Here is a 22,934-nt window from a genome sequence, read left to right as displayed (position 1 = left end):
TTTAACCTTTTGAAGGTAAACATAAAGCTCATTTAACAAATCAAATTCCAAAACTTATTCTCTGGCCATGGATGTTTTCTTTAGCTGAAATTATTTTTGCAATGAGTTGCTTGTAAATAGGTATAACCACTCACATCTGCCAATTAGCAGATACCCGCATGATCACCACCCTAGGGATAAGGCACAGGTCAGGAAGAAAAGTCAACAAGGGCTATGAGTCTGGTTTAATAAGAGTCAAATTTAGAAAGGTTATGGGAAACTGTTACTCCTCTTTTGTATGTATTGTCAAGGTGGGAGGTGTAGCAAATATTAGTATGAGGGTAACAATTTCTAAAACACAAAAGCAGTGGTTTTCAAAGTATAGCCCAGGGGCCAGGCATGGTGATTTTCCAAATGTGGAAAGTTTTATTCAAAGTTGTGAATCTGTCAGTTGATGCCAATGCCAACTATCCCTCTGTGAGTCCTGCAGTACTTAATACTTAAGAACTTGCTGCAGAGCATGGTGGCTCACGCCAGTAATCCCAGCAGTTTGGGAGGTCCAGACGGGTGGATCACCTGAGGTCAGGAGTTCAAGACCAGCCTGGCCAACATGGTGAAACCCCGTCTCTACTAAAAATACAAAAATTAGCTGGGCATGGTGGTGCGTGCCTGTAGTCACAGCTACTTAGGAGGCTGAGGCAGGAGAATCGCTTGAACCCAGGAGATGGAGGTTGCAGTGAGCCAAGATCACACTGCTGCAGTCCAGCCTGGGCAACAGGGCAAGACTCTGTCTCAAAACAAACAAACAAAAAGTATACTCTAGAAACCAGGAGCATCAGCAGCTGGGAACTTGGTAGAAATGCAAATGCTTATCGCCCACTACTGACTCAGAAACTCTCTGGGTAGGACCCAGCAATCTGTGTTTTCACAGGTCCTCCAGGTGCTCCTGTTGCAGGCTAAAGTTTCTAATGCACTAAGATACAAAAACTTAAGTATATAACATGTACAACTGATGCTAAGTAACAAATATCTTGATGTTATAAATGTTGCACTGGGTATGGGAAAAAGACTTGCCAGGAAACTTTGGCTTTTAAGTGAAGTGGAAACATTTTCTATAAAGCTATAAAATGTGAAGTTTACATTACTTGAACAATGTTAAAATGTGTTAAACAATGTTAGTAATGTTGCAATCTTTTGAAAAATTATGAACAATATCATTATTAAAGCCTCAGAATGAAATAATATTAAATACACTTACTTGTAACTCATATAACTCATTGCTGTATCTTCCATATTCAACCATACCCCCAAATACTAATATTCTGGTACCATCACAGACAAATCCATGGGCAGCACAGCCTGGAGGGATATCTCCTCTAACAGCTGGCAGAAACCACTGATTCGTAGCTAGTTGCCAAAATAAAATTAAAACTGATTATAACCAACAACGGTTATCACATACTATCAGCAAGTACTTTACATATATCATCATTATCAGTGGGTCTCAACTGGGGATGATTCTGCCCCCCAGAAGACATTTGGCAAAGTCTGGTGACATTTTTAGTTGTCACAACTGGAGGGGGCTGTTACTGACATCTAGTAGGTAGAGGCAGGGATGCTGTCAAACATCTTACAATGTACAGGGCAACACAGGGCAGCTTCCCCCGACCTCGACAAAGAATTACCTGGCCCAAAAGGTCCACCGTGCTGCTGTTGAAAAACCCTGATCTGTATCATTTAATTCTTATAAAACCCCTGCTGGGTGAGTATAAAAATCTCCATTTTACAACTGAAAATTGTGAAGCTAAAAAAGGTTTGGTAATTTTAGCGCTAATCCTGGGCAACTGGCAGAGCAAGATTCAAATCAGGTCTAATTTGTTTCAAAGCCAGGGTTTTGAACACTAAGACCAAACTGTCAGTAACTTTTTAACTTCATATGCTGGGGCGCTGGGAGGAGGGTGAAAAAAATAAAATTTCTCAGACTCCACTATTTTGTTAACCTTCAAATTATTCCTGTGATTAAACTGTTTCGTCCAAGAAAAGTTATCGGGCATGAAGCAGACCCGAAATTCCATCACTGTCTTTACACCGAAAAGATTTCTTGTGACAGCCTGAGCATTTACAAGGGGGAAAAAAATTAAATTCCAGTCTCCTTTCTATTCCACAGAGGTCCTCAAAGAGAGGGGCTCCTTGCCCAGGGACACTTGTGATCTACAGTGGTGCTCAAGTTATGACAGCCCTCTTTCCGAGGGCCAGTCCAGAAGAGCGCCCACACCGAGTATGCAGACACAAGGCCGCCTCACCACGTCCCCGCCGGTTTAGAGCGCGGCCCACGGAGGGGCTCTTGACCGTTACCTGCCAAACACCGGGTTGTATTTGAGGCGAGAGTGCCGGGGGCCTCTCGTTTTCCCTCCTCTCCCCCTAGATGGTCTTCCTCCTAAGGAAGGCAGGTAGGCAAAGACGGGAAAGGCCCGACGGAACTTTGGTTTGGAGTGGGTTTTGTTTTTGACAGGGGCGAGATTTCGGGGAGTGGCCCAGGCCGTTGGACACGGTGTTCTGTCGCCTGCGTCCTCCAGCCGGGCTGGGGCGGGGGCGTCTGGGATCCCCCGCTTGAAGACCGGTGCACCCCGCTCGGGGTCCGCTGCGCCCCGCGGGTCCCGGAGATCCAGAGCTGCCGTCCGGGACAGAGCTGCGGGACCCGGGCCGCCCGGCCGAGCCGCGCTCCCCGCCGCCCGCCCGAGGAAGCAGTGACCGGGCGGTGACAGCTGTCAGGGCCGCGGCCGCCGCCTCGCCTCCCCTCCCCCTCCGCGGCTCCCGCAGGCGGGGCCGACGAGCCACCGATGCGCCTACCCGTGTTGTAGACGTGCAGCTCATCCGCGATGCCCTCATTTCCCCCTCCAAAGATGATCATCAGCTCCCGGATGGCCACCGCTCGGTGTCCGTGTCGGGCGCGGGGTACCGGCCCCGTGAAGGAAGAAACCCGCCTCCAGTTGAGGAGGCTGGGAGCCGCCATCTTCCCAACCCCCGCCCCTCTGCCCACAATGCACCGCTCCCGCCTCAACCCGCTGCTCCCTGGGGAGGGCGGGGAACCGCCTCCAGCTGTGCTGGGGTCACGTGGCCGCGGGCGCCGGGGGCCAGGCTGGAGGCCCGCCGGCAGGGAGAGACGTTGGGGAAGGGGGGGTCCTGAGAGGGGAGCCCCACCCCCACCCCAGGCGACGTGGCCAGCGGCCACCCGGGGCAACGCACCTTAGGGTGGAAGGACACTTCCCACTGACTACGTCTCGGGTCCCCACCCAGAGCCTCCCGTTCGGTATTTTGGGGAGAAGGCACAGCATCTTCCTTTACGTCCACTTTAATTGAGCATCTAGGATGTGTGGGCGAGGCAGTCGCACAAGCAACGTGAGAGAAGCTCGGGTAGAGGTGCGAAGAGCTGGGAGCGCAGGGCGGGGACCTCGCATGGGAGGGTGCGGGCGAGAGCCCGCCTCGCGAGCCCGGGCTACGGCCGCTTCTCCCGACCGTGACTGGGACCCGGGCAGGGAAGGTCGCTACAAAGCCTGCCAGGGCGAACTGAGGGCAGCTTTGTGGGGAGCCATGCCAGGAAGCTTGGGAACCGTGAGCCACAAGAGGTATTTTTGGTTTGTTTGGCTTAAGCAGAGAAAAGATGGTTTGTAGGTTTCTGTTTCATTGCTAGCTAACAAGTGAGGGCTGTCCACAGCCAGGAATGCCTGAAGTGCCTCATGTGTATTAACTCATGTAATCCATCCAACAATCCAGTGAGGTGGCTCCTGTTATCTCCCTTTCGTGGATGGAGAAATGAGGCACAGTGCAGTTAAGTAATTTTCTGATGGACACAAAGGAAAGGTGTTGAAAAAAAGATTGGGGCCAGGATTCAACCACAGGGCTTCTGATTCCAGAACCCCCAAGCCCTTATACCGTATACCATACTGCCTCTGATAGCAGGCATATCCAACCATTGTACAATACTGCCTCCGATAGCAGTCTTACGCAGTCTTTATTTTTATTTATTTATTTTAGATAGGGTCTGGTTCTGTTGCCGGAATGCAGTGGCGCTATCGGAGCTCACTGCAAGCTCCAGCTCCTGGGCTCCAGCGATCCTCCTACCTCAGCCTTCCAAAGTGCTGGGACTACAGGCACGAGCCACCGCACCCAGCCAATGCAACTCTTAATAAGGCCTAGCTGCCCTGTGATTTGATCCTACAGGTAATCACACAAGTCCATTAGGAATAAAATTGCACTGCATATGGGATTCATGCCAAATGAGTAGATTTTAGCTGCTCTTGCCACAGAAGCACAAAAAGGGTTGGTGATAACTATATGAGATGATGGATATGTTAATATGCTGCGCTATAGTAACCTTGTGACTGTCTGTATCAGCTGTCCCCTACCTTTTTGGCACTAGGGACCGGTTTCATGGAAGACAATTTTTCCACGGACTTGGCAGGGGAATGGGGGGTATGGACTTGGCAGGGGGGTGGAGGGTATGGTTTCGGCATGAAACTGTTCCACCTTAGATCATCAGGCATAAGATTCTCATAGGGAGTATACAATTTAGATCCCTCCTATGGGCAGTTCACAGTAGGGTTCGAGCTCCTCTGAGTATCTAATGCGCGGCTGATCTGACAGGAGGCGGAGCTCAGGAGGTCGTGGGGGTTCCGAACAGGCCGAGGACTGGTTGCTGGGGATTGGAGACCCCTGGTCTATATGGTATCATAACTTCATATTGTATATCTTAAAAATGCACAAGTTATTTTTTAAAAATTTAATTGAAAAAGGACTGGGCACAGTGACTCACACCTGTAATCCCAGCACGTTTGGAGGCTGAGACAGGAGGATCCACTGATCCCAGGAGTTCGAGACCAGCCTGGTCTAGATGGGTGAGATCCCATCTAGAAAAGATGGATCCTGAAGTCCATGTATATCTACATGTATACCAGAGTTGAATGGATATATTAAACAAAGATAAATAAGGCTGGGCGCGGTGGCTCACGCCTGTAATCCCAGCACTTTGGGAGGCCGAAGCGGGTGGATCACGAGGTCAGGAGATCGAGACCATCCTGGCAAACGTGGTGAAACCCCATTTCTACTAAAAATACAAAAAAAATTAGCCGGGCGTGGTGGCAGGTGCATGTAGTCCCAGCTTCTTGGGAGGCTGAGACAGGAGAATGGCATGAACCCGGGAGGCGGAGTTTGCAGTGAGCAGAGATTGCGCCACTGCACTCCAGCCAGGGCGACAGAACGAGACTCCTTCTCAAAATAAAATAAAATAAAATAAAATAAAATAAAATAAAATAAAATAAACAGAGATACAAGTCCAGTGGAAGAAAAAATTGAAAGCAATTTAAATCCCTACCTCAGATTCTCAAGAGGTACTGAAAGGAGAATACATTGTGTAGTAAATTTCCTAAAGCTCTTTTTTCCTCATCTTTTACCATTTTCAATTTATCTTATGTGCTTCATTCACCCAACTCCCTTAAACCTCAGCATGCTTCTCCACCTTCTCATTCATCTAAGCTTCTTTTTGAAAGAGAACTCTCTACTTTTTAAAAAGAAATTCTCAGTCTGGGCATTGTGGCTCACACCTGTAATCCCAGCACTTTGAGAGGCTGAGGAGAGCAGATCACCTGAGGTCAGCAGTTCGAGACCAGCCTGGCCAACATGGTGAAACCCCATCTCTACTAAAAATACAAAAATTAGCCGGGCGTGGTGGCGCATGCCTGTAATCCCAGCTACTTGGGAGACTGAGGTAGGACAATCGCTTGAACCCAGGAGGCGGAGGTTGCAGTGAGCCAAGATGGTGCCATTGCACTCCAACCTGGGCAACAAGAGCAAAACTCTGTCAAAAAAATAATAATAAAAAGGAAAAGGAATTCTCACTATTCTTTTTAGCTTCTGCTTCTTAAATTCTCCCTCTCACTGAGTATAACCCAATTTTGTTTGTTTGTTTGTTTGTTTTTGAGATGGAGTTTCGCTCTTGTTCACCAGGCTGGAGTGCAATGGCGTGATCTTGGTTCACTGCAACCTCCGCCTCCTGGGTTCAAGTGATTCCACTGCCTCAGCCTCCTGAGTAGCTGGGATTACAGCCATGCACCGCCATGCCTGGCTAAATCTGTATTTTTAGTAGGGACGGGGTTTCTCCATGTTGGTCAGGCTAGTCTTGAACTCCCGACCTCAGGTGATCCGCCCGCCTTGGTCTCCCAAAGTGCTGAGATTTCAGGCATGAGCCACCGTGCCCAGCCAGTCCAATTTCATAATATGTCCAAAGAGAATTTGGAAAGGGAGGGAGAAATAAGATGCCTACAAACAGAAAAGAGGTTATGAATATTTATTAATATTTTTCTTTGTCACGTACATAAGATAGGCTCTTAAATGTTGCCATAATAAGTTTTTATGAAACTGAAATAAAACTGGAAGAGTTGGAATAAAGCAGTGAGTTTTTCATAAAACCCAAAGTGTTTAATTTAAAGAACTGTACTTTGTTCTGAGAGTTTTGTGCCTAGATGGCAGTTTTTTTCTAATGCTCTTACAGCACAAGGTTAAAGGAAAAATCAAAAGTTGCAACCCTAATGTTGAACTTCAAATTAAAAAAAAAACTAGTCTATGATATTTGAAAGCCAGAGAACCCTTGAACTAGGAGAAAAATGAAGGCAAATATTTTTAAGACAAAAGGGATTGCAAGCTATAATTGATGGCTTAGATAGGGAGCTGCAGGGTGATGAGGAAATGTGTACTAGTTTCCTAGCTGCTGTGATAAAGTACCACAAATCTGGTGGCTTAAAACAATAGGAATGTTTTGTCTCACAGTTCTGAAGGATATATAAGTCTGAAATCAGAGTGTCAATATGGCTGTGATCCCTCCAAAACCTATAGGAGAGAATGCTTCCATGCCTCTTTCTAGCTTATGGTGGCAGCTGTCAATCCATGGCAACCCTTGGCTTGTCAATGAATCACTCATCTCTGTCTCCATCACATCATCACGTGGTGTTCCCGCTGTGTGTCTGTCTTGTTCTTCTTCTTCTTTCTTCTTCTTCTTCTTCTTTTTTTTTTTTTTTTTTTCTTTGAGACAAGGTCTGGCTCTGTCACCCAGGCTGGAGTACAGTGGTGCAATCTCAGCTTGCTGCAGCCTCCACTTCCTGGGCTTAAGCGATCTTCCCACCTCAGCTTCTGGAGTAGCTGGGATTACAGGGGTGCACCACCATGTCTGGCTAATTTTTAAATTTTTTCTAGAGATGAGGTTTTACCATGTTTCCCATGCTGGTCTTAAACTCCTGAACTCAAGTGATTCTCCTGCCTCAGCCTCCCAAAGTGCTGGGATTACAGATATGAGCCACTGCGCCCAAACTCCTCCTCTTCTTGTAAATTCACTAGCTATATTGGATTAGGGCTCATCCTGTGATCTCATCTTAACTTGATTATATCAGCAAATACCCCATATCCAAATAAGGTCATATTCACAGGTTAAGACTTCAGCATATTGTTTGGGGGAGATACAATTCAATCAGTGACAAAGTACGTAATCCAATGGGAAAGCTATTTTAGTAGAGCAGTTTTGAATACTCTCTCCTTGAGGGAGGCATCTAAAAGAGGTCCCCATTTCACAATAAAGTACCTTCAGTCTTTGAAATTTCAAGATTATAGTTTGGAAACAACAACCTAGGAGGAGAGTTTGGAGAAGAGGGATGGAAAATAGCACCCTGAAGAAGCCAGCATTGATGGGGTAAAGACAAGAGGAGGCACTCATGAAGAAAAGAGAGAATAGGTAGCCAGAGAAGTTAAAAGGGAATTGGGTGAGGGTGATGTCAAAGAAGTCACTGGCAAAGAAGATTTCATAGAGGCAGAAGTGGTAAGGAAAGCCAAAAGCCATAGAGAAGTCAGGGAAGAAGAGAATGAAGAAGCAACTGTTGGATGTGCAAATTAGGAGGTTAGTAGTGGCCTAGAATTAAAATGTTTTCAATGGAGTGGGAGGGAAAGAAGCCAGAGAGAACTGAAGCATGAATTAGAAAATGCGGAAAACATGTATAGTCTACTATTTACAGAGACTTGGCCATGTAAGGAAAGAAACAATGGCTGGCAAGGAGAGAGAGGTACTGTGTAAATTGTTATTATTTTGGATGGTGAGACTTGAGCATGATTGCAGGCCCAGAAGAAGGATCCAGTTGCAAACAAAAGGTTGGAAGTGCACAACCAGCAATCATTTCCAACCTTCTTCTCCTTGCCTGCCTCTCATTATTGAGACTGGGAAGGAAAAAAAACAAACAAATAAGCACTTTCCCAGACTACTGTACCCACTCTCCTTCAAGATGACCCCCAATGTCTGCTCTCCTCTTCTTTTCAGTAACAGAATCTGGACTATGAGCTGGGCACATGACCATTCTAAATAAAAACTCATTTCCCAAACTTCCCTCAACTAGTTGTGGCCTGTGGCTAAATATTGACCTATGGGGTGTAAGCAAAAGTAATGTATATAATTCCAAAATGTGTTCAGGAGGAGGGAACCTTCCCCTCTCTTACTCTTTTCTGCTGGCTGGAATGTAGATGTAATGGCTAGAGCTGGGGCAGCCATCTTGGACCATGAGCTGGAAGGAGCCTAATTTCCTGAGGACTTAGTGAAGTAGAGCAGCTCTACTGGAAATTACATCCCATAGGGCAAGTAGGTCTGCTCAGAAAGAGCTGGGATTTAGTGGATCAAGGTCCTGGAGGATCAAGAAAAGATGGATCCTGAAGTCCATGTATATCTACATGTATACCAGAGTTGAATGGATATATTAATTCTCTATTATAGATCATATAAATATTATGTATTCTATACATATACAGGAATCCCTCTTTAACCATGGTTTCAGTTACCCACAGTCAATGCAGTCTGAGAATATTAAATGGAAAATTCCAGAAATAAGCAATTTGTAAGTTTTAAATTGTGTACCATCCTGAGTCACATGATGAAGTCTTGCACTATCCCGCTGTTACCTGCCTGGGATGTGAATCATCCTTTGTCCAGTGTTTCCACACTGTATGTGCCACCTGCCCATTCGTCATTTAGTAGCTGTCTTAGTTAGAGTTATATAGGATTTGGTACTATCTGTGGTTTTAGGCATCTCTGGGGGTCTTTGAATGTATCCCCCTTGGGTAAGGGGGCATCTGTTGTATTATAGAAAGCTGTATTGGACAGTGCTGCTCTAGACATTTTAGGCATATGTTAGAGAAGGTACTTTCATCTCTCGCTACTTCCTCTCCTCTCTGCCTACTCCTCCATATCAAACACCCACCAGAGTCATTTACCTGGACTGTTTCATTTGGGGTTAAGATCATGGGCTTTAAGACCCAATAGGTTGTAGCTACTTAACTAGTTGTGTGGCCTTGGTCAAATTATTTATCCTCTTTGAACCTCAGATTCTTTGTCTATAAAATGGGAATAGTAAGAGCATCTGCTTCTCAGGATTAGTCAAGGGATTAAGTGAGATAATATGGTTCCAAAGTGGCAGCAAGGAAGCAAGCTGGCTTCACACCCCTCAATGGAAAACCAAAAACTAATATTCAACACTGAAATTATCACCAGCAATATCCAAGAACTCAACTATGAGGATGAGACATTTGCTGGGGCCACAGAGAAGTTTGAAAAACTCTGAGTAGATGGTAAGAGAAGTAGACTTCCACATCTGTAATCCCCTCCCCACAATCTGCCAGGCACCAAGTGCATGAAAATTTTCCCCAGCTCACAGTCTGTACACTGTAAAAAGTGAGATCAAGGCATAGACAACCAGCTTCTCCACAATCTTAGGTTCCCTGGCAGAAGACCTGTCCCTGCCTCAACCACTAGAAGCATCAGCAGTCCCTGGAGGAAAAATATCCCTGAGAATAGCCAGAGACAAAGGGGAGAGGTGAGACTACTATCCCAGCTCTGGAAACTGCTGTGTAACTTGACAAAAAGAGACGGAGACACCAAATCAGAGTGGCCGTTCGGTAGCACTACACTGTAGGAGGTGGGGTCCATAGGTCCCTTGGATGCTGAACCCCTGGTCAGCCTTCCCATACTACTGGGATATCCCCCATTAAGGACAAGGGGCACTGAATATTTATTAGAATGGAGGCAAACATGGGTTTCAGCACCATCTAGTGCTGAAAATGGGGCATCGACCTAGCGAGGGGGAAAAAAGAAAGAAATCAATAGATAAATGAAATAATACATGTAAAGTACAGGCAGTCTTCACTTTGCATGATAATACTGTTCTGTAAACATGATATGCAAGTCAACACCCTTCAAAGTGATCTTAATTACCAGTGGGAAAAATTACAGTTGTTTTGTGATGTTTAAAAACTTTTTTGTCAAAATATTAAAAACTTTCTTACTATTGCTTATAAATATATAGAGAAAATGAAAAAAATTGTAAAACTAATATTTCTTTGTTATGCCGTAATTTATAACAGAAATATTGAGAATTAAAGAGTTTTATTTCTTCGCATAAAACTTACCATGAGTAGTTTAAACCATGCTTACCACCTTCTTGTCATATAGCTTACTATATGGAGTGAACATCTTTTCTATGCTGTGGCAAATTGTCATACTCCTTTCTAAGGCCTTTTTTTTTTTTTTTTTTTTTTTGAGACAGGGTCTCTGTCATCTGAGCTGAAGTAGTACAGTGGCATGATCACAGCTCACCACAAACTTGACCTCCCAGGCTAAAGCGATCCTTCCACCTCAGCCTCCTGAGTAGTTGGGACCATAGGTGTATACCACCACACCTGGCTAACTTTTTTATTTTTTGTAGACACGGGGTCTCCCTATGTTGCTAAGGCTAGTCTTGAACTCCTGAGCTCAAGCAATCCTCCTGCCTCAGCCTCCCAAAGTGCTACAATTACAGGTGTGAGCCACCACGCCCAGCCTCCTTTCTAAGTTTTCCTTTGTGCTTTCAATGTTGTGAGATATCTTTGAGTGTTCCTTTAATGTGAATTTTTTGCTCATGTCACTTTCTGGAACATCTTTATCCTTGTCCTTACAACTTCCAACTTCCTTCCTTATTTATGTTCATAAGTTTACCCTTACTAAGTTTTTCTGGATGCCCATCTGGAGTTGAACAGTGGCAACAACAACATTCCCATGGCCAACAATTTCTTCTGTAACTCCAGTGATCTTTGATTTGAACTTCACTCCCACAATTATCACTTTTCGTTTCTTTGCTTCACTTTTATCTTTATTGGCAAATTCTATTGTCCATTTATTAAAATGTCACATGATAAGGAGGCAACACAACTACATACTTTGCTGTCTGTGCATAACTAAATAACAGATGTCCAGTGACCAGTCACCAGCAGACTACAAATGAAGTGATATGCTATGGTCACTGATCATGGTGTACATCTGTTATTTGCATAGTAATTTTGTGGACTGAAAACCTGGCAGCAAAGCTTGTATTTATACAATTACTCACAGTTAATATACTGTGGTAACTGAAATTTGAACTGTGTTATTGGGGGACTTGTGTTATATAACTAAATGGTGCTAATTGAAATCTGTGCTGTTGCCATGCCAAGCAAGGACTGTGCTATACTTATGCAAGGACTGACATGTAGTGAGCATTTAGTAAGTAGTAGATTGTTTTATTTCTATCAGTATCATGAAGTTATAATATTTCTACAGTTTCTATTCCTCTTCCTGAGCTGCAGGCCAAAAAGTCAACCCTAGAGTGAGAATCTGGTGCTGGAGGTGGCAGACAGTCCTGTGTTTTCAGCCAAGAGTGTAAATTGCAATGTCTTTAATCTCAATTGAGGACTCGGGCCAAGGGCCAAAGGCTTTTTGCCAGAGGTCTGAGAAGAGGTTCTGGGGAGTGCTAGCAAGTGGGCAGAACTCAATAGCAGAGATCCTGGGCAGGGACTGTTGCCGAAGAGAGGGAAACAGATGGTGTCTGAGAGGTCTGTTTACAGATTGCAGGGCTCCAACCATGGATCTTGGCTGAAGCTATGGCCAAAGCACAGAGAGGGCAGCTGGCAAGAGCAAGGCAGTGCTCCAGGCTAGATAGAACCTAACTTAATTGCCAGAACAGGGAACTGGGCCAAGGAAGAAAAACAGTTACAGCATGTGGGAGAGAGGGAACTCTAGTGCGAGACTCAGGTGCTGGAGCAATTGCTGCAGTTTAGGGAGTAGCAGGGGAGAGCAAGAGCACTGAAGCTCAGGGCAACAAGAAGATGACCTGTAACTGAACCACACCAGGCAAAAGAGAGGGAATTGAGCCTGCTATGGTAATTCCTGTCCCATGTGTGTGATCTTGGAGCCCAGCCATGGGAGACAAACATGGCAAAGAGGCTTGTCAGCCTGACTCAATGTGGTAATTCATGTACTAGAGAAGACTTATTCCTTTCCTCCCAGGCAACCTTATCAGCTTTAATAGATTTTATCTAGGACCTTATCTAAAAGTAATATACACAGTCAAGGCAGACCCAGTTAGCAAGAAGAAACAATGAACATCTGACCTTCAACTAGTAAGATATAAACATGGAATAATAATGACTCAGATACATGTTTTGTTGACAAATGATACCACAAATATAAAATGCATGTGAAATGCATACATATTGCATGCGGTTGCACTCAGGCATGTAACTAAATCTAACTGAAGTTACTTGACCACTTAAGGGTTTATTTTCATCACATAGCAAGATTTTCCATAAGTAGTTCGTTCAGGGCTGCTGTGGTGATTCTCTGCCATCTTTAGCATATGCCAGGCTGCAGAATGACACAGTGCCAGGGATTCCATTCGTATCATGCAAGGATATTTTTCATTTACTTCTACAGATCTACTCTCCACCCTTCAACCTGTTCAGTGTCCTGAGAGGCTGACCTCAATGGATTATAGCACTTGAACTCCTTGCCCTCTGACTTCTAGTTGGATTTGGTCAATGGGAGACACTACCAATAGGAGACTGTGAGGCTGGGGTAATCAGCCCCTGGTTCCTTTTGTGCAGAGCACCACAGGTTGGCTGTATCCCAGTGGGAGGGCTGCTCTTGCTGGCCACCCCTCTCCATATCCTCTCTCCAAGTCCTGGAAACCACTCTCTCTTGTTGCCCTTCAGAGTTTGGGGTTGTAATAACTCCCTGCTATTGCTAGCCCCAGGGTACTGCATCATCTCTTAACCATGTTTCCCTGACAGTGATTATACCTTTTCAATTAGTGCCTTTTTAAAAAGTCTCCACCATTACCTTATTGGAGGGAGCTGTCTGTATCCCGCCAGGACCCTGACTGATTCAACTGTGTAGTCACTGTGCACAGCCAATGTGGCCATACGCAGCAGCGCAGTGTGGGCCTCTTGTCCCCAGGGCTGCAAGGTGGCTACTTCACATACAAGGTTCAAGGCTGGATTTTAAACAGGAAGAAAGGGCAAAAGACACCAAAGAGCTCTTTGCCAGGAAAACACTAGCTTTCGAGGAAGTGCTAGACAGCAGACATCTGCTCACATGCCACTCTAGCTGCAAGACATCCAAGGAGGAGAATCTTTTCAAATGGGCATATTGCTGTTCAAATGAAATCATGTTTCTATTAGAAGGGAAAAATAATGCTGCAATAAATATGGGGAGGCAGATGTCCAAAGGAAATAAAATCAGTATTTCAATGGGGAGGCAGGTATCTCTTTGAAATACTGATTTTATTTCCTTTGGACATCTACCTCCCCATATTCATTGCAGCATTATTTATCATAGTCAAGATATGGAATCAACTTAAGTATCCATTGATGGATGAATGGATAAAGATATTGTGGTACATATATGCAATGGAATATTATCCAGCTATAAAAAGGAAATCCTGCTATTTTTGACAATATGGATGAAACTTGAGGGCATTATGCTAAATGAAATAAGCCAGATACAGAAAAACAAATAGGTACAATTTTACTTGTATTTGGAATCTAAGAAAGTCAAACTCATAGAAGCAGGGAGTAGGTAGAATGGTGGTTACTAGGGTGAGGGGAGGGGAAAATGGGGATATGTTAGTCAAACAGTATAAACTTTCAGTTCTAAGATGAGCAAGTTCTGGGGATCTAGTGTAGAAAATGGGTGGTGTTGGATGTGTTAATTGATTTGATTGTGGTAATCATTACACAGTGTATGTGCATATCAAGCCAACACATTGTACATCTTGAATGTATTCAGTCTTTATTTGTCAAACATTTAAATTTAAAATTAAATATTCAATTATATATTATTCAATAAAATCAATTACATATAATTCAATTTCAATTAAATATTATTTTTGTTTAAAAACAATAGCAATAAAAACTTCCATTTCTTGAGTCCTTACTGAGTGCCTTACATGCATGATGTCTTTTAACCCACACAAGAGTCCTCTTGGTAGTCCCCACTTAACAGATGAGGAAACTGGAGGTGAGACCTGTGGCTGAGCTCACACTAGGTCTCTCTGTCTCCGAAGCCCACTCTGGTGTCATCCATATCCTCTGTTTCTTTTCTCATTTCTTCCCCAGGGAAGAATCTGTGCATACAGTGTGGATATCTAAGTCATAGATAACAAGCCTATTGCACCCTTGGAGTATGGCACAGCGAGAATAAAGGAGAAAGAAGCTGGAATCAGAGACAGTGAGGGTCAGGGAGAAGTTCTACAACATTCTTTGCTAGGTGGATGAGAGATGCAAAGGAGATGACATGATCTGTGAAGGAAATTGCACAGGGCAGGTGTCAGCTCAGGCTGCTGTCCACATGATGCCTGGGACATGTCTGACGGACTGGCCTGCTGCACCTGACAGCACATAATTCTGGAAGGGCGGTGGGAAACCCTGAGCCAGCAGTGGTTATCTTATTTTCGCTCATGTGTGTGCAGTGAGTATTTAAAGTATAGTATATTGCACTGCCCCGAAACTTCTGACTTCCCAGAGGTGACCGATGTTTTAGCTAAAAACATTTAGCTAAATGTTTGAATGGAATTGTGCTTTAAAATAAGGTACAACTTGCTGAGCATGGTGGTGCATGACTACAGTCCCAGCTACTTGGGAGGCTAAGGAGAAAGGCCCAGGAGTTCAAGTCCAGCCTGGGCAACATAGCAAGACATGTCTCTAATAATAATAATAATAATTAATAAATAAATAAAATAAGGTACAAGATGCTGGGGGTCAAGAGAGAAGAGGAGTGGCATCATGTCAAGCCTCTCCAGGAAAAAGGACACACTTGCTGGATTGTGTGGGGGCTTTAGAATAGGGGCACATAAGGGATCACAAGGCAGTCAATTATTCTACACAAGCAGCAAATTTGATGTTGAAGGATGACCAATGTGGATGCCACTTAACCCTACTGTTGCAGCCCCAGATCCTAGTATTTGAAACATGCCTCAAGAATGAAACACTTAAGAAGTGCTGAATAAGAATTCCAATCCTGGCTTCATCACTAACTTGCTTTGGGAACTAGGGCTTTAATTTGCTCAAAGCCTCAGTTTGCTCATCTGTAAATTGGGGCAAATAACATCTGTTCAACTTACCTACCAGAAATGTTGTGTGGCTAAAAAGAAATAGAAGATATGAAAATGCTTTGGCTATATTCAAAGTTCTATATACGTGGAAGATATTTAGGATCCTCCCACCTTCAAAGTTCATGTCTAAGAAAATTCCTACTAAATCCTTTAGAATGGAACTGCTCAATATAGTAGCCACTAGCCACAATGACTACTGAGTACTTAAATGTGACTAGTGCAACTGAGGAACTGACTTTTTAATTTTTATTTAACTGTAACTAATTTTAATTGAAAAACTGATACTCTCTATTTAATTACTGGAAAATTTTTAAGTACATTTGGACCAACCTGGATTTGTGAATCTGCTTTTTTTCCCAGTGTTTTTTCTAATTTTTTTATTGATACATAATAGATATACATATTTTGAGTGTGCATTCAAACATTTAATATTAATATATTCATATAATTTGTAAAGATGAAATCAGCGTAACTGGGATATCCGTTACCTTAAATGAATCTACTTTTTAAATGGTAAATTTTATAAAATCTAAATATATGTGCAGTGTTTCTGTTTAAATTTAGTGTTTGAATTGAGATGTGCTGCAAGTGTACAATACACACCAAATTTCAAAGACTTAGTTAAAAAAAAAAAAACACTGGGAAGAGTAGGAGGAAGGGAGAGATAGGGAGAGATTTGTTAGAGGATATAAAATTATAGCTAGTTAGGAAGAATAGGTTTTAGCGTTCTATATGACTGTAGTATGGCCATAGTTAACAATAATATGTAGTTTCAAAGAGCTAGAAGGAGGATATTGAATGTTTCCAACATAAGCATCAATATTTGAGATTATAGATATTCTAATTACAGTGTTCTGATCACTATACATTATATATATTGAAACATCACTATGTACCCTATGAATATATACAATTATTCCATGAATATGTATCAAAACAAATTAAATTTAAAAACAAAACAGATATATAAAGCATCTTCTTGATAATGTTTTGTATTATGTGTTGAAATGATAATATCGTGTATATATTGGGTAAAGTAAAATATATCATTAAGATAAATTTTACCTCTTTGTACTTTTTTCTTAATGTGGCTACTAGAAAATTTTAAATTATAGCCAGGTGTAGTGATGTGCACCTGTAATCCCAGCTACTCAGGAGGCTGAGACGGGAGGATCGCCTGAGCCTTGGAGTTCATGGCTGCAGTGAGCTGTGATCACTCCACTGCACTCCAGCCTGAGTAACAGAGCAAGAAGACCCTGTCTCTTTAAAAAAAAAAAAAAAAAAAAAAAAAAAAAAAAAAAGTACAATTGGCTGGACGAGGCGGCTCACGCCAGTAATCCCAGCACTTTGGGAGGCTGAGGCGGTGGATCACCTGAGGTCAGGAGTTTGAGACCAGCCTGGCCAACATGGCGAAACCCCATCTCTGCTAAAAATACAAAAAGTAGCTGGGCGTGGTGGCGGGCGCCTGTAATCCCAGCTACTCGGGAGGCTGAGGCAGGAGAATCGTTTGAACCGGGGAGGCGGAGGTTGCAGTGAGCCGAGATCTCACCACTGCACTCCAGCCTAGGAGACAGAGTGAGACTCTGTCTCAAAAAAGAAAAAAAAACACACAAAGTAAAATTACAGTCTGGCTTGCATTTTATTTCTGTTGGAGAGCACCACTTTAGAAAGAGACGGTGAACAGGGAGATCCTTATAGGAACTAGGAAGAGGAGCCATTGCAGAAGTAAATTCTGTGATCCCAAAGTGCTGGCACCATCTCCTGGGTTTGAGAACCCATACAGAACAGCGCAGATTGCTGTTGAGGTCAGCTCCCAGCTCCCTGCCTCATTCCTCTCTGATTCCTCTTTTGTTCAGGCACAAAAACACTCCATCTTGAAACTTTTGTCATTATTGCTTTGGTAGAAGGAGACCACAATTGTTACTTGGGTTGTGAGTTGGGGACAACAGCATTTCAATGACTAAGAGATTTCAGGAGAAGCTAGTGGCCATGAAGATTCTCAAAATCAGCATGAACTTTATTTTTCACTTGTGTTCTGTCAAAGTTTGCTTCGACCCAACGTGTGGTAGAAATTCACCCTGCAAGCATTTGCTCTTCTCTGGTTTTGTGTCTTTTCCTCCAGAACCGCGTTGTTTTTTGAATGTTTTGCACGCAGCCAGAGGAAGTCTGGCTCATCCGAGTCGGCCAGCCGAGCACATCTGGAAGTGGTTTCTGGGGCCGCCCCTCTCTGACAGCACAACTCCTGGAGCACAGAGGTGGAAGAAACCCGAGACGCTCCAAAGTCAACGCAAGCAAAGGGGAGTGCGGGTCGGGGAGGAATATTCTTTTGGAAACGTAATATTGGTCTTGGGGCTCTCCAGCCCTTTGGGACTTCCAATGAGATCTTAGAAGCGGCAGAAGCATCGTGAGGGCGGCAGCCCAGGGCCAGCCACGATTTGAACGCTCTGCCTTGCAGCTCTTCTGGACCGAGGAGCCCAAAGCCCTGCCCTCACCATTCACCAGGTAAATAGAGAAATTTACGAGCAGCGTGCAGTCGTTCCATTTTATCCTGGCCGGTCTGCAGCAGTTCTTTATTCTGCTACAGATCCAAGAAAGCAAATCAGAGGTGTCAGATTGCCCCACACAAACTTTGCCTTCAGAAACTTCCCAGTATGAATTTGTAGCATTCCAGCGGAGCCCTTTTCGGCCATTTCCAGCAAATCCGGTGTGCAATGTTTCTCACGTCCTGGGCTGCTTTTCCAGACCTGGGTTTCTCCTCTTTCTTTCCACAAATATTATAATTTACTATTTGTATCAGATTTAAAACATAAAAATCAGCAGTTAGGATGTGGGTGAATGCTAGCATTTAATGAAGGTATGTCCTGAGCCACAAATGATTTAACTGAGCTGTGATTCATGTTTTCAGAATCTGTCTTAGGAAGCTGTTCTGAGGATCTCCATCCCCCCAGAAAGAACTGGCCGTTGTGGAAATCCAAGTGAGGCTTATTGTAAATACAGTAGTCATGGTGTTTGGGTTGAAAATGCTTTTTAAACATTCAAAAAATATCTTATGTTTACTTTATAAGTAAGTGTCACACATTGGATAAGCCTAATATATAATTTATGAAATAAGAAGGATAGTTAACATGAGAGTAAAAAAAAAAAAAGTGAGAGAGAGAGTGAGAGAAAGAAAACATGATGATATCTGAACGTCTGGATATGCTTTGGAAAACAAAATCAGTCCTCTCGTTGTTTGGCCCTGTGCAGCCAAGTATCCAAAGTCATATTGGTTGGTTTTTGTCTTTTCCTTTTCCTCCAAATGTTCTGGTGTGGCACTTCTCTGTAATATCCTTTCTATATTACATAATGAAATTCCAGTTCTCCCTTTAATGCACTTGGAAGTAGAGCTGTGCAATGCAGTGGTAAGAACATAGGCTTTGGAGTCAGGCTTACAGGACTGAATCTACGTTCTGCCACTTACACACTTTTCTAAGCTTGACTCCGGGTGAATTGTTTAACTTGCGTGCACCCTAGTTCCTCATCTGTAAAATGGAAATTAAATGACCTAATGTCTATAAAGGACATAATACAGGACCTGCAAAGTGGTTAGGCCTCAGGAAAGGTTAGCTTCTCTGATGGTGCTGATTATGGCAGTGGTGACAACGGTGATCATGCATCCTGTTTTTGGCAACACCTCTGCTTTTGACATATGGTTCCCTCTGACAGTCCAGTCGTCCAAGTGTTCCTCATACCCTAATATGTCATCTCTCCAGCACTTTGCTTTCTTCCTTTCTTCCTTCAAACACCTCTCTTTCTTTTATTTTCCATTCTTTCTTTATTTCTTCTTTGTGCTTCCTCTTTCGTTGCTGAGAGAAAATGAGGTTCATTAAGCCACAGCCCTCATAGTTTTCGTTTCTAGTTCCCGAGGAAAATGATTCTAAATCCTTTTTAATTTCAGCATTTTCCAAAGAATGTCCTGAAAAACAGTCCCATGGGAAACTCTGTGAACTATATTACCCTCTTAGAGATCACAAGGCATAATAGCATTTTAAAGGTCCTGAGAAGTCCTGTAGTGGAGAAATCCTCTTAAGGTTGTTTAACGCAATGATTCCCAAACAGTTGATGGCTGAACCACTTTATTGCATAACATAAGTTAACATTTCTAGGACCATACTCTGGGATGTGCTATTCTGGCCACACTTGTTTTCGTTTTGGTTCTTCTTATGGACATCCTATTTCCCACCTTCCCTGGAGCTCATCCAAGGGGATACCTTGTTTTTCCTTCTCAAGTTAAGGACATAAGATTATCATATGTGTTGTATTGGTATATAGAAAATCTGGCCTAAATGGAGATCAGAGGTCAGCAAACTTTTTCTGCAACGGGCCTGATAATAAGCCATATGGTTTCTGTTACAACTGTTCAACTCTGCTGTTGTAGTGTTAAAATAGACATAAAGAAGACAAAAAATAAGCATGGCTATGTTCTAACAAAACTTTATTTACAAAAGCCAGTGTCAGGCAGGATTTGACCTGGGGCCATAGTTTGCTGACCCCTAATCTAAAGGCTTTTTGTGAAATAATTCCTCATGCCAGCACAGGAGAAAGCAAAACACATTCTTTGTAAACTGAAGACTCTCTTGTCCGGCTCCCCTAGTGCTATGGTCTGAATGTTTGTGTTCCCCCCAAAATTCATATGTTGAAACTCTAACTCCCAAGGTGACGCTATTAGGAAGTGGGGCCTTTTGGCAGTGATAACCTGGTGGTTAGGTCATGAGGATAGCACCATCACCAATGGAATTAGTGCCCTTATAAAATAGGTCTAAGAGACTGAGCACAGTAGCTCACGCCTGTAGTCCCAGCACTTTGGGAAGCCAAGGCGGGTGGATTACTTGAGGTCAGGAGTTTGAGACCAGCCTGACCAACATGGAGAAACCCCTTCTCTACTGAAAATACAAAAAATTAGCTGGGCATGGTGGCGCATGCCTGTAATCCCAGCTACTCGGGAGGCTGAGGTAGGAGAATTGCTTGAACCCAGGAGGTGGAGGTTGTGGTGAGCTGAGATCGCACCATTGCACTCCAACCTGGGCAACAAGAGTGAAATTCCGTCTCAAAGAGAAAACAAAAACGAGTAAAAGGGCCTAAGAGAGCTGGTTCACCCCTTCCACCATGGAGGACACAGCTAGAACGTGCTATCTGTGAACCAGAAAGTAGGCCTTCACTGTCATGCGCATCCATATGAAGAGACTACCACACAGGCTTTGTGTGAGCAATAAAGCTTTTTAATCACCTGGGTGCAGGTGGGCTGAGTCAGAAGAGAGAGTCAGCGAAGGGATATAAGGGTGGGGCCGTTTTATAGGATTTGGGTAGGTAAAGGAAAATTACAGTCAAAGGGGGGTTGTTCTCTGACGGGCAGGAGTGGGGGTCACAGGGTGCTCAGTGGGGGAGATTTTGAGCCAGGATAAGCCAGGAAAAGGACTTTCACAAGGTAATGTCATCACTTAAGGCAAGGACCGGCCATTTTCACTTCTTTTGTGGTGGAACGTCATCAGTTAAGGCGGGGCAGGGCATTTTCACTACTTTTGTGATTCTTCAGTTACTTCTGGCCATCTGGGCTTATACGTGCAAGTCACAGGGGATGCGATGGCTTGGCTTGGGCTCAGAGGCCTGACACCAGACACTGAATCTACTGGCACCTTGATCTTGGGCTTCCCAGCTTCAAGAACTATAAGAAATAAAGTTGTGTTGTTTAGAAGCCACTCAGTTCAGGCAGGCATGGTGGCTCATGCCTGTAATCACAGTACTTTGGGAGGCTAACGTGGGAGGATCTCTTGAGGCCTGGAGTTCAAAACCGGACTAGGCAACATAGCAAGATTCTGTCCCTACAAAAAAATTTTTTTAATTAGCTGGACGTGGTGGTGGTGCATGCCTGTAGTCCCAGCTATTTGGGCGACTGAGGTGAGGGGACTACTTGAGCCCAGGAATTTGAGGCTATAGTAAGCTACGATCGTGCCACCATACTCCAGCCTGGGCTAAGGGAGGAGACTACCCCTCATATCATCTTATGCCCAATTTCTGCCTCCAAAGAAAGAAGAAGTAAAAACTAAAAGGCAGAAATGAAATCCACAGGCAGACAGCCCAGCGCCACACCCTGGGCCTGGTAGTTAAAGATCAACCCCTGACCTAATTGGTTCTGTGATCTATAGATTACAGACATTGTATAGGAATGCACTGTGAAAATCCCTATCTTGTTTTGTTCCGATCTAATTACCGGTGCATGCAGCCCCCAGTCACATACCCCCTGCTTGCGCAATCAATCATGACCCTCTCACTTGCACCCCCTTAGAGTTGCGAACCCTTAAAAGGGACATGAATTGCTCACTGGGAGAGCTCGGCTCTTGAGACAGAAATCTTGCTGATGCCCTCGGGCGAATAAACCCCTTCCTTCTTTAACTCGGTGTGTGAGGAGTTTTGTCTGAGGCTTGTCCTGATACAGGGCAATAGAGTAAGACCCTGTCCAAAAAAAAAAGCCACCCGTTTAATAGTATTTTGTTGCAGCTCAGTGAATGGAGTAAGACACCTGTTCTATGTATCTTGGTGAATCTTGAGTAAGCCTTTCACATATAGCAAAAAGTCAAAAGGCAAGAAGCATTTTGTTAGAGGACAGACTCCTGAGTCCTGATTTTTTTCTTTCCTTCAGTGAACCCTTACTCTTGTCCTGTTAATGACTCTGTAGCTCACAAAGCTTAAAATGAAGTGCTCTGTTAAATGTGTTTTATGCATTTGAGAACTTCAGGGTGCAAGTCTTGCAGAGTTAACTTACAGAGCTTATGTCAGTTGCTTGGCACAGTGATAGCAACCATAGCGATGGAAAGTGGTTGGCTGTAGTAACTATCAAGGTGGTTAAGAATGTGAACTCAGAGCCAGGCTGCCTGTGTGTAAATATTAGCTCTGCCACTCATTAGTTGTGCGACCCTTGGCAGATCTCTTAATTCTCTGAGCCTCAGTTTTCTCACCTGTGTATTGGAATAATAACCTTAAGGAGTTGTTGTGATAATCAATGAATTAATATTTATAAAAGTCTTAGAACAATGCCTGGCACATAGAATTGCTATGTAAGTGTTAAAATAATAATAGTTAATACTTATGTAGCAATAGTTTTGTAATATGCAGAACAATCCCATTTTACAGATAGGGTTTTGTAAGTCACCCACAATTACACAGCTAATTGGGATTCACAGTCAGCTCTGTCTAAGGATAAAGCCCATATTTCCACTAATGTACACAGCTCTCATATTTAAGTCATTCAACAGTACTTTTAGGAACCCCCCCTTTTATCTTCCCTTTGATTCCCAGATCATTTCCTATTACTCCCTACCTGTACCCATGGCAGACATAATTAATCAATCACAGCACTCTCCTTCCTTCCTTCCTTCCTTCCTTCCTTCCTTCCTTCCTTCCTTCCTTCCTTCCTTCCTTCCTTCCTTCCTTCCTTCC

General features: G+C 43.6%; 2 protein-coding genes across 8 annotated transcripts in view; one reads left to right on the top strand and one right to left on the bottom strand.

Annotated features, from left to right (window-relative positions):
• HCFC2 (host cell factor C2) overlaps positions 1-3,091 on the bottom strand; it is a 39,089-nt gene extending 35,998 nt beyond the window's left edge. Inside the window, exons 1-2 of one of the 2 annotated variants that reach the window (XM_023189767.2) lie at positions 2,830-3,091; positions 1,238-1,386 (exon numbers count right to left, since the gene is read on the bottom strand). In XM_023189767.2, coding sequence (XP_023045535.1) covers positions 1,238-1,386; positions 2,830-2,992 — 312 coding nt within the window. In that variant the 5' untranslated portion in view covers positions 2,993-3,091. Of the gene's footprint in view, positions 1-1,237; positions 1,387-2,334; positions 2,740-2,829 lie in introns of those variants that run through there. The other variant, XM_023189824.1, reaches the window with a different exon arrangement.
• Positions 3,092-3,126: 35 nt separating this feature from the next.
• GLT8D2 (glycosyltransferase 8 domain containing 2) overlaps positions 3,127-22,934 on the top strand; it is a 74,440-nt gene continuing 54,632 nt past the window's right edge. Inside the window, exons 1-3 of one of the 6 annotated variants that reach the window (XM_023190336.1) lie at positions 3,127-3,605; positions 17,584-17,963; positions 18,367-18,436. The gene's annotated coding sequence lies outside the window, so the exon portion shown is untranslated. Of the gene's footprint in view, positions 3,606-4,014; positions 4,201-17,583; positions 17,964-18,366; positions 18,437-22,934 lie in introns of all 6 variants that reach the window. The other 5 variants (XM_023190272.1, XM_023190232.1, XM_023190106.1 and 2 more) reach the window with 5 other exon arrangements.

The sequence above is a fragment of the Piliocolobus tephrosceles genome, chromosome 10 (genome assembly GCF_002776525.5).
Source record: "Piliocolobus tephrosceles isolate RC106 chromosome 10, ASM277652v3, whole genome shotgun sequence".
In the NCBI taxonomy this organism is placed as follows: domain Eukaryota; kingdom Metazoa; phylum Chordata; class Mammalia; order Primates; family Cercopithecidae; genus Piliocolobus; species Piliocolobus tephrosceles.
Note: the sequence above shows the minus strand (reverse complement) of the source record. Positions and strands in the feature narration are given on the sequence as shown.